At 36.7% G+C, this 12,100-nt stretch overlaps 1 protein-coding gene across 9 annotated transcripts in view; it reads right to left on the bottom strand.

Annotated features, from left to right (window-relative positions):
- Positions 1–12,100, bottom strand: part of ATE1 (arginyltransferase 1) — an 80,792-nt gene that overhangs the window by 61,551 nt on the left and 7,141 nt on the right. For 3 of the 9 annotated variants that reach the window (XM_048505318.1, XM_048505316.1, XM_048505317.1), the window contains exons 5-8: positions 11,565–11,819; positions 10,401–10,618; positions 7,686–7,814; positions 5,371–5,499 (exon numbers count right to left, since the gene is read on the bottom strand). In XM_048505318.1, the coding sequence (XP_048361275.1) occupies positions 5,371–5,499; positions 7,686–7,814; positions 10,401–10,618; positions 11,565–11,819 (731 nt within the window). The remainder of the gene's footprint in view (positions 1–5,370; positions 5,500–7,685; positions 7,815–10,400; positions 10,619–11,564; positions 11,820–12,100) is intronic. The other 6 variants (XM_048505324.1, XM_048505321.1, XM_048505322.1 and 3 more) reach the window with 2 other exon arrangements.

Raw genomic sequence — 12,100 nt, 5'->3', positions numbered from 1 at the left:
GAGCTGCTTCAGCCTTCCCTAGCAAAAATCCCTTTATCCTAATTATCCTACCACATTTTGGGATGAAAAAAAAATCAGGAAGACTTGATTTTTTACTTAGATTGAGGAAGTTAATTCACTTTTATTTATTTTAATGCTTTTCCTCTGGTGCTTATAAAACTGAAGATTCACAATGCAACTCAAAGATCAGTCTAAAAATACAATGATACAAACAGAAACCAATACTAAAAAACTTAAGAAGCTTGGGTGCTAGAATTAAAACAAAAACATAATTATAACAGCTATAGATTGTTTACTATAATAAAACCACTAATTAGAAGTCTCCAATTGCAAAGAGGTATACACACAAAGAGGTATATACACATCTTAGAACTATATGTCTTTGGCACAAAATAGCCTTTACTGCACTAAAATGATACCTGCCTATTCTCTGTACCTCTCTGTTGTTTGGATAGTTGCTGCTGTGATGCCCTCTTTTTTAAAAAAAAAAATCTCTTTTTCCCTCCTGGAACATGGCACACATGGCAAACATGTACAAACAAATGCAGCAATTTCTGTGCAGAATCACCTTCCACACACTCACCTATGGAAAAACTAATTATTGATAGGTGAAGGAAACTCAGATGATTGAAAGGTCTGAATTTTAATAAAAGTTTAAGAAATGTTGCTCTGATTGAGTCTCTCTCTCTCATACACATGCTCCCTGGTATGTGGAAAATCTACAGATTCCCCATTCAGTTCAATAGTGTGTGCAACACAGTTCAGCTATTCCATTGCTTATGCAAAAGCTCTGTGCTCACCTCAAAGCTTCCACTCACTCACCTGGATTGCCTAAGAGAGTGCAAATAAATAAATTTAAGCTATGGATTTCTTCCAGACATTTGGGGGCTGGGGGCGGGGGGTGTTGAAGAATTCTTATATAGATCACTATATTACTTTTTAAAAATTAATTTCCCTGTTTTTACTTTCCTTTTATTTTCCATATTTTACATTCAACTGTCATCTTGGGGTAGATAATAAAGAAAGGAAAAGACTATTTACAGTTCAGTCACATTACTGCAGCTTTTTAGACAGTGAATATTTTGCAGGTCTTTCAATAAACTTTCTTCCAAAACAAATATTTGACTAAGCCTAAGGTAAGGAGGGAGTTCAGTTTTGCAGTGGAAACTGAGCAACACACTATTTTTTCCTATAAACTTGTCATTATAAAATATGGCCAAGCAGTGGAATAGAATGTTTGCCTCAGTAAGACTAAATAGCAATAAAATTGTTAACTATGGCTATTTGTGAGAACTACTGTCAGACTTATGATCATGTATGGAAATGTTTTCTAACCAGTGTAATTGCCATTTGGTTTGTTTTGGTTACACTGTAGATGTAAACTGTTTTTTCAAAAGACTCAGAATACCATAAAGGGACTTGCCCAAAGTTAGTTTAACAAAAAGGCCATTGTGGAAACCACATATGGCTGCTCCAAAAAGTAGCTCTTATGGATGGGTAGGTAGAAAAAAATATTTTTAAAGTTAAAACATCCTAACTGCATGAATAGAAGGTACTAGCATAAATTTACTTCAGTATTGAACATTGAAGGAAAACATCATAGAATTATAAGAAAATGTTTTCCACATACCTATAATTAATATGTTTGACTATTTCTGAACAAAGCGGAGGTCCAAAAATAGCTTAGTAATTGTACCAAATTACTGTTCTTAAAGGAACATACAAGCTTTCAAACCTCACAGAACTGCTCACAATCCCTTCTTCAATGTAAATTTCAGCTGCTCAGATGTACTAGATATGGTGAGCATTCATTTAAAAGGATTTTGAGAAGGTTAGTGTGAAACTGTTGAATTGGATACACAGGAAAATTTTGAACTTGTGTTTATGATTTAATTGCACTACAAAATTAAGAAATATAATTTACATGCAATAACAGTATTCATTATATAATCAGATCTTGAAACTAATACTGCAACCTGTTCTAGTTATTAACATTTGCAAGGCACCAATACATTGAGGCAGATGAGACATGCAGATGTCTGTGATGGACCTATCTATGTGCCCTACTATGCACTGGTGTTCAGAGAACCATTTCTTCAGAAGCACTTCTCTTTTCAGATGTATATTAAGTTTAAAGAACAGCAAAAGCACCAAATACTGTTATCCTAACATACAGTGGACTGTAATCCATCACAGGAAATCCCATTCCATCAAGGTATACAGCAAGGACCAGCAGCCTACTTAACTGTCAAACACTTCATCACTGTCACAAAAGCGTTAGTTGGGGAAGTGTACAATATAAAACTTCATATCTAGTGAGCTTTCAGTTAATGTTTAAACTCTGACTCCAAGATCAATGAAGGGAAAGCTAAAAAAATAATGAGACCTCATAAATATAGGCAGAAGTAAAAATACAAGAACAAGGGAGATATTTGGGGTGCTTGACAGAAGGGCTTCAACTTTGATCTTAGACTATGCTCATATTTATTTCTCACATGCCATCTATTTATGAAGTGTTATTCATGGAGCTGATAGCCCTTTTTCCAGAAAAGGTCCCAGTATTCACCAACAATCATCAGGCAACATTTATGAAGACACAAGTAATCCCTCAGATTGCTGTATTTATAGAGCAAGTCTGCAAATTCAAGGGTTCAAAAGCGTGCGCCTAAGTGCACTTAGGATACCACTGTGGGACAGTACAACAATCTTGGTCCAGGATATCCTGGATTCAGAATTACAAAACCTCCGATGGTTTGGTGTTTATTATTTATACTATATCAATCCTTTGTAATAATTTCAAAGCTTAAAAAGAAGTTTCTTTAAAATCTAAGTTATTTGACAGCTGCAATAAATTCCACATACTGTCATATAGTTTGACAGAAAAGCTTCACATGAGTTGACCCCCGTGTGTGAACAGGAGATTGATGGATACATTCTCATCCAACTGCTTGTAACCAGGATGCTGTTACCCCATGTTGCCTCATTTTTTGCATCTCTATCCAATTATTTTTTTCTTTAAATTATGGGGAGCTATGATATGTAAATATGAACACATTATCGTAAGTGTATTTAGCACCATAAATATGCTTTATACATAAAGCATCGTAACTCTTGAAGGTAGATAGTATACTAATACATCTTCTGATTTGTTAATTTGAAAATATAGTAAGTACATAAATATAAAATATGCTGTGTCATTCCTTTCAAAGGCATTCCATTTCAGTTCAAAATTGATTGCTTAATAGGGAGGTTTAATACAAATTACATGCGGAAAAGAAAAACAATCAGTCCATAAGCTATATTAAAAACCAACATACTTTTAAAAATTTAAACTTATGTAAAAATAAAGGATGCTTATAAACAGCAACATTCGGAGCCCACCAATGTATACTACTCTAAGTAATGAACTATGCTGAGAAAATTATAAAACCTTGTTCTCTAGTTTTCAGATTTTTCCAGTTTTAAGTGCCTAAAGTAATATATTTGACGCTAAATTAAGCCTAGGATTCAATCAGATTTTTCTGGATCACGGATGGCCAGTAGTCAAAGCAATACAAATCAGTTATTTTCATTGCATTCTAGCCCAATAAAATTTCTTATTTAAACAGACATTATAAATTGTAAAATATAAATACTTTATCATTGTGTTGACAGTCAATATCAATTACCCCACATAATTATTCAGATAAATATGTTAAGAGCTCTGAAATTTGAGGGAAAAACAGATGAACTTGCACCTATTTAAAATAAACAGATTTTCATCAACCTTTCTTCTTTTAAGGCATGAATCTATACACTTGCTATTACATTTTCAATATATAGTAACCAATCGCTAAACACGAATGCATAAGTAAGCTGTTACTGAAAAAGTTCTATGTGGCTTCCATGTTATGCCCTAAGAAAAAGAAATTCAGATTATGAGTCACTACAGAACCCAAGAAAAACCTATACTCTTGTAAGAAACTAATTTCTTGTAAGAAACTAATTGACTATGGTACATTAGTTAGTCCTGATGTTGTCGTTCCATTCTACAAACCTACATAAACTAGGGCTTCTTGCTTGCATTGTCATGGAGCATAATCATTACTTTAAACAGTTACATTTTGAAAAGAACATAGGAAAATTTTTAAGTGGGGAGGTCATAAGATTTAAACTGTTTCTACAGACAGCAATTTTACAAAAGCCAGCAGAAAATGCTTCAGCAGTTCCTGAAATCACAATGCACTGAAATGTTCAACAAACAGACTGCAAGGAATACCCCTTACAATATTATGGAAAGCAAAAAATAGTTGGACACAATCAAAAGAAGTAACAAAAAGGATAGGCTCAACTCAGATAAGCCGGGGAACAAGTAAATAAACTGCGGAACAGCCTGAGACTGTGGAGAGATGCTGCCAGTTTGAGTAGACAATGTTGAACTTGAAGGACTGATGGCCTCATTCAGTACAAGGCAGCTTCATGTGTGTTCAGTTTAGATATTTGCTTAAAAATATTTACATGAGATGTGAGCCACAGTCTAATGAGAGAGAAGGGCTGTGACTTCTGTAAAACTTTAACAATGCTAGGATGTTGTGGGTTTTCCGGGCTGTATGGCTGTGTTCCAGCAGTATTAATGGAACATGGCCATACAACCTGGAAAACCCACAACATCCTAGTGATTGTGTCCGTGAAAGCCTTCGACAATACATTTAACAATGCTTTTTGTGACATTTTCTAGGAGCAGTTAATTTGAAAATACGCAGGAAGTCAACATTTCCAACATTTTCCCACCCCCATTTAGCACACTTTAGTGTCAATGTCAGCATTTCATACACTTTGCTCAATGATTTGCCAGTAACTGATTTCCTTTCTAGTGTCAATATTTTTCAAGATCACCCTAATTAGAGATGTGAAGACCTAGGGGAAAAACGTTAAACGTCCCTCTTTCCCTCCCAGATTTCACATCTCTAACTACAATAACCAAACATGCTGTTGTGGGTTTTCTGGGCTGAGTGACTGTGGTCTGGTAGTTTTGCTCCTAACGTTTCACCTATATCTACGGCTGGTTTCTTCAGACATTTGTCACAGCAAGACACCATGACTTACCTCTGAAGATGCCAGCCAAAGACTCGGTCAAAACCCTAGGTCAAACTAGATCACGACCATACAGCCCAGAAAACCACAACAGCCGGTTGATTCCAGCTGTGAAAGCCTTCAACAATCACCAAACAACTTAATTTGGTCGGGTATCTTGTATTTAAGCCCATGCAATGCATCTATTTTCTCCATGGTGCCATAAAAACCAATTCGGTTCTGCTGTGACAACTGAAAGCTAAATCATTACTCATACCACCAACAACATGGACAAAAAGTATATTCGGTAAACTGTACCTGGTTCTCGTTACACTCAGAAGGAGTATCCTTGTGTATGGCCATCTGATACTTGGCAAATAAAGTGGCTGATTGGGTGAAAGATGATCTGAATTGTGGGTCCTCAAAAGAGACTCGTACTAGCCTAACCTTCAGAGCAATGAAAAACAAGTATTTATTTGAATTCTAATATGGTCAAATGCTTCTGAAGGTAAGGCCAGTGTATTATCTCCCCAAATCCATTTCAAAGCCTTTGCCAAGGAGACACACAAAGAAACCCAACAACCGCAGAAGTATATCAGAATATGAAGAAATAGCAACCTTCTAATGCTAGGCTGCTTCTGCTCCATATGAATTGCAGGTTTTTTTATTCCAGTACAGCTGAAGGTGAAATTTAGGAACTTTATATTCACACTTATATTTACATTCACACTTAGTTCACACAGCTTCTTCAAGCAAAATATGAAAAGGAAGTACAAATAATCTGGCAAAAGGATATACTAGTGGTGTTCAACTGAAGAACCACAGGGTTCCTCAATAAGAAGGTCAGCAATGTCAGCAAAGCCTCTTCTGAGATCAACTTTCTTTCTCACAATACTAAAACCAGGGGGCATACATTGAAAATGCTGGGGGGAAGAAGTAGGACTAATAAAAGGAAACATTTCTTCACGCAACATGTGATTGGTGTTTGGAATATGCTGCCACAGGAGGTGGTGATGGCCACTAACCTGGACAGCTTTAAAAGGGGCTTGGACAGACTTGCGGAGAAGTCGATCTATGGCTACCAATCTTGATCTTTCTTGATCTGAGACTGCAAATGCCTCAGCAGACCAGGTGCTTGGGAGCAGCAGCAGCAGGCCATTGCTTTCACATCCTGCATTTGAGTTCCCAAAGGCATCTGGTGGGCCACTGCGAGAGCAAAGCGCTGGACTAGATGGACTCTGGTCTGATCCAGCAGGCTCTTTCTTATGTACTTAACTTTCCCACTACTTCCAACATTTACCATACAAGATGGAGTCAAAGGAATGTGCTGGGTGTATTCTAATGTATATTCTCAGTGCATACATGTTATTGATGAGGACCAGAAGCCTGATCTTGATCTATGAGAACTTATTGTGCACTGTAAATATGTCCCAATTTTTTCTACAACTAACAGGGATTACTCCACGAAGAAAAAGCTGATACCCTTACGACAGTAGAGCTACAGCATGTGAATGTGAGTACCGTGATCTACATTATAGTACAAATGTTTCTGCAAAATACAGAAACCAGCAAAATGTTCTAGAACCATGACTGGAGACCCATGCTTTCCCAGGTTCCAGTGAGAGGGCTCATTTTTTTAACGTACTAGTGACTGTTTCTACATCCCTGACTTTTATCATTTTATATGTTTACAATAAGATCATAATTAACATAAGACCTAAAGTGTTGAATATAGGTAATTTCAAAAGGGAATACCCATAAAGTATGACAGTTTGGAAATGACTGCCCCAAACATTTCTACTAATTTGTCACCCTGACACTAGAGATGGGAAAGCCAGGTTGTTCAAATTAGAAGGAATTGCCAAAAGGCAAAAAAGTTGTGATTTGAAAGACAACACCAATACAGCATTGAGGACAGGGTCTTGTTATAAAAGATTGCAGAGTCGGAATAAAACTGAGTGCTGCCTGGTATTTGGATGAGCTCAAGCAGAATGCATTTGGGATTATAATTATTGTTTGCATCGTCAGAAAGCTGAACATCTTTTGAAAAGTTAGTATGTTCCCCAGCTTCTCACAACCAAAGAAGAAATTTGGAAAAGAAGATAACTAGTATAGGACATGGAAAAGCACAAGATTATGAAAAAGGCTTGAGTTTATGTGAAAAGAGAAAGCATTTCATGCAACATACTTCACTCACTTGTCACAACTTTGCTTCATTTTCCCATCCCATCCTAAAGTGAATCATACTTTATGGATAGGACCCCTGGCATGAATTTAACTCAGGAAAATCCAACAGCAAGCATACCTCACAGATATTAGTCAAACACATTTTAGTCCCAGTGGAACTGTTTATTGTAGAAACGGAAACACAATTTAAAAAATCTAGATACTCTACACATGCTCCCCTGTTCCTCTTTCCAGAACATTACTAATATCTATGTGAATCTTGTGACATCTATTTAATCATTTGTGGCATCAGTGAGATCTGCAAAAGCTGCTCATATTTCCAGGATCTTCAGTTTGGTTCATACCATTTTGTGAGTGTTTATGGAATATTGCTTAAAAGTAATTCCTAATTGCTTCAGAATAAGTGCAAGTGACATGGAATTCGTATAAATCTTACGCTGTCTGACCTGACTGGCGGTTGGTTTATCAGGTGGGTCCTTGTGAATAACCATTTGATAACGTTTATAGACCTGGTAAGACTCCTGAAATGTGGCTTTGAACTGGGAACTTGGTGGAGATGATCTCACCAGCCTCACCTTTCAAAGAATTAGAGACAGTCATTATTACAATAACAGCAGAAGAACTAGAATAGTCAGAATAGTCAGAAACTTATTTAGCAGAAGTAACAGAGACAATGACACTATTTTATAATTTTTTCAGCTAATTATTCCCTTTTGTATATTTTCACACAAACTTATTTTCTACCTCACTGTATTTTCAGCAGGGGGATTTAAATTTTAAATAACCATTGTTTATTTCCCAGTTACTGATTTACAATACTTAAAAAAACCCCAAGAACAACCCAGCAATTCAAACCCGTTTAAAATAAATTGTGAATTTCTACACATGGATGCAAAAAGTACACTAATATAATTTCAAATACGGAGGCTGAGTTTTATAATTACAACAAAAAGGTAAACACACTTGCTATATAAGAACACACTTTAGGAAATTTGATGATTTGTAGTAAATCAACTTTTTATCTGGACAGAATAGTCCTTCCTGCAAAACCAGATTTTCATATCTGCTTTGGCTCTCACTATCAATATTTAATCACTCTTTATGAGAAGCCAAGGGAAAAAAATAGTTGCTTAGCTTTTCTTTCATCTAACTAAACTCTTTACTTTTGTCCTCTGTTCTATTAGCCATCATTTGGAGGTGTTTCAACATCACCAACCTCCTTTTTTACGCTTACAAAAAGCATGCCACAATTCCTTATAAGAAAGCCATATCCAAACTGGGAAAATCAGTTCTTTTGCAACTCATGTTAGTGCCTTGTTAATGCTAAATTAGCTATCTTAGACCTGAATGAGGAAAGTAGTGTGGATATATTTTAAATAAATAAACTGGAAGCTTAAAATAAAGTGTGGTTACTGAGTTCTACAGTGAATACATGTTTAAGGGGTTGATTCTCATTTGCTAAAGCTCTGATTTAATGAACTTTGGATCACTCTGTTTGTAAGCTCAAGAGAAAAAACATGTTTTGAATCAGACTCTGACTACTCAAGAGACCAAGCAAACATGTTGTACAGCCAGGTGCTATAACTGAGAACAGCCATGAAAAAAGTGCAATTGGAAATCAACAGAATTAAAAGTCATGCTGAGTGAAAGTCAAATGTCCCCCAAGGTTAGAGACAAGCTAAAGCAGAAGCAAAAAAGGGTCAGACACAGAGATGACACATGACAAGAGAAGGGTTTAAAACAGGAACATGGAGCGAGAAAATTTATTATAAAGAGAAGAAATAAGTTTGGGGAATGGAACAAGGAACAGGCAACATTCATATGGCATAATTATAAGCCAAGAGAGCAGGAACAGCCACATGCTTTGGAAGCATAAGAAACCAGTTCTCTGACTATCAAAAGATCTAGAGTGATTGCAAGAAGAGTTAGTTCACTTCCTATGTGGATGCTATAGGGACCTGCATAAGCTTTCCAGAGCCTAGGATCTCAGCAATTCCCATCAGCCTCTGTCAGCATGGCCAATTGGCCATGCTGGTAGGGGCTGATGGGAATTGTAGTTCCTGAACATCTGGAGAGCCGCAGGTTCCCTACCCCTGTCATAGATAAAGGGTTCTTAACACTTAAGAGTTACAAATCTTAGCCATAATAAGGCCTTCTGAGGCTCTCCCTCCAATAAGAGCTTGGTCATGTGACCATAGCTTTCCCTTTCCTTGCCAAAAATTTCAGCCCATGAAGGAAGGAATGAGTAGCATTTCCTGCTGACCCAACTGTAGTCTAGAGAACTGGAAATCCAGAATGGGTGTTAACTGTGGCTTCCTCACTTTCCTTCTAACAGTAAAGGAGGCAGAAGGTCTGCTCACAAAGGCCATCTTTCATTCCCTACAGATGCCCAGCATCAATCTAGCAATGAGCAGTCTAAAAGCCAAAACTGTTGTCTCAAGAATAGTCTGGTGAATACAACATCAACCAAAAATATATAACTGTTACATATTTGCATTAGCTGCCATGCAAATAATTCTCAGCACGCTATTTTAAGATTATGTACGCAGTACAAGTTTTCAAAATTTGACCTGCCATCTAGTAGTGACATTTTTAGTAAATACAGATTTTTAAAAATTGCATCCCAGCATATTTAGCACCATTGACCATGTTTGCATGTGATTATATTTACAAGTATAATATTAGTATAGTATAGCATTAATTTTCTTCCAATCAGTTAAGAATAATTTACCTTTTGTCACATAAAATAGAGATACCTGTATATTACATTTCAGACAAGACACTAAATTTCTATATTTAATTACCTCGTTTAGGCTTTGTTATTTTTGGTTTTTTGTGTGGGTTATTCAAATGGAACTATAGCACCCTCTTGTGCCCCTGCACAGAACACCTTCAGAAAACTTAAGAAATCTTAAAACACTTAAGTTTTATATATACATACAAGACAAAATACTAGGGAAATAACTTGAAAGAAAAAAAACCCTTTTAAAGTCAGTAATGAATATCAAAGCCTTTTCTAATGTGAACACTGTCCACCATTTGACCTGTTTGAGTTTAAAGTTAAAACCCTCTGTACCAGACTACCTATTCTGCCTTGAAAGTTACCGATGTCACTAAAATAACCAGAAATCTCCACTTATTTATATTACTTTTATCAATACCTCTAACTGGTGCGCAGCTTCAGGAGGCAAGGTGACAAAAATGAAGTCTTCAATTGATTTTGGCTGATTTGTTTTAGGTTCAGACTTTTGAGTAATCTGAGCTTTTTCTTGAAGTGCATGGTTCCCCATCTGGTTTTGAAGGTGTTTCTGCAACTTCTGCTCCTTCCGGATGTCCTTGGCCTTACGACAGGGCGGTTTGCTCAAGTCTGCCCCTTTGCCTAGAACGACAATACACATGTATTCTGTGGGAAATTACCAAGAAGGCAAAAATATTGTAAGCAAAAGCTTAACCTGTAATTGATTGTATACTTTCTATATCTGGTTACGAAAAAGGCACTCTGCACTTGCCTTCTTCCCTTTAAATTTTCAGCAACATAAGTATTTTCTCATTCATATATGAGGTTAAGTTAACTATTAAAGAATAAAGCAGGTGTATAATCCTATGAGGTTGGCCAGGCAATGGATTGAATAATTAGAATAGCCAAATTATAATAGCAATGTAACTGGACTTAAAACACAAGAAGCAGAGTTAGTTTTTATATTCTACTTTTCTCTACCTTCAAAGAGTCTCAAAGCAGCTTACAATTGCCTTCCCTGTAACAGGCACTTTGTGAGGCAGGTAGGGCTGAGAGAGTTCTGAGAGAACTGACTAGTCCAAAGTTACCCAGCAGGCTTCATGTGAAGGAGTGGAAAATTAAAATCAGTACTCCGGATTAGAGTTTGCCACTCATGAAGGAGCAGGGAATCCAACCTGGTTGCAAGCCCTTACAAAGCAACCATTTTTCTGTTGCTTTTAAAAGTCCCTACTTAAGCAGAGAGAGCAAGGGCATCTCTCCATGGGCTTATGCGGAAATAAGCAGCAAGCCAGTGAAGTGAAAACACTTAGTTACAGAGATTATGCCTTTCTGATGAAACTCAAGGCACTCTCCCCACCTTCCTGTAGAAGGGGCTGGCCACCCCCAACAATCAGTCTTCCAATGCTCCATTCATGCTTGCAGTACAGAGATCTCTCCCCCCGTCCCCACTCCATAAAGCAAGACCATAGCGGACTCCATTTCTTGTCATGTGACTGCAGTGTCACATGACTTACTGTCGTATGCATGTACCTTAGAGTCCCATACTACTGTCCCTGTTCTAGAAAGACTGATCATTGTTATCAACTACCTGGTTTGGGAGGTGCATGACCAACTTTAGCTGGATTCAATGGCTTGCTCAGACTGGCATTAACTTTTTCATTACAGGATTCAGTATGTCCAGAGTCTGTTGTTACAATTATTTCTCCTTTTATTTCCTCCTTTTCACTCTCCACCTTTTCTGTGTAAATATTGAGGGGTTCTAGTTCAGACTGGCTGGTGTCTGGTTCACTTTTTAACAAAAAGTTACATCCAGTATCTTCTGTGTGGGAATCCATGGGTTCCCCTAAAAATTAAAATAAGAATGATCTATTAACACAGTAGAAAGAACAACTCATCGTGATGTAATATGATTATTATTAAATATGAAATAAAATCCTTCTACAACTATTGCTACAGAACAAAAAATAAAGGTGGTAACATCAAATAAGCATATGGACTTTAAATTAACAGGGGGATGACCAATTTAAAGATCAATACCAGATAAATTAGATTCTCCAATCACATGAATATTGTGGATGATTATCCTTTATATCACTAGTTATATAACTAGTTCTTTGCAAGAAT

This window comes from Sphaerodactylus townsendi, linkage group LG08 (genome assembly GCF_021028975.2).
Source record: "Sphaerodactylus townsendi isolate TG3544 linkage group LG08, MPM_Stown_v2.3, whole genome shotgun sequence".
Taxonomy (NCBI): Eukaryota; Metazoa; Chordata; class Lepidosauria; order Squamata; family Sphaerodactylidae; genus Sphaerodactylus; species Sphaerodactylus townsendi.
The sequence above is the reverse complement of the archived record's forward strand: the minus strand, read 5'-3'. Positions and strand labels throughout refer to the sequence as shown.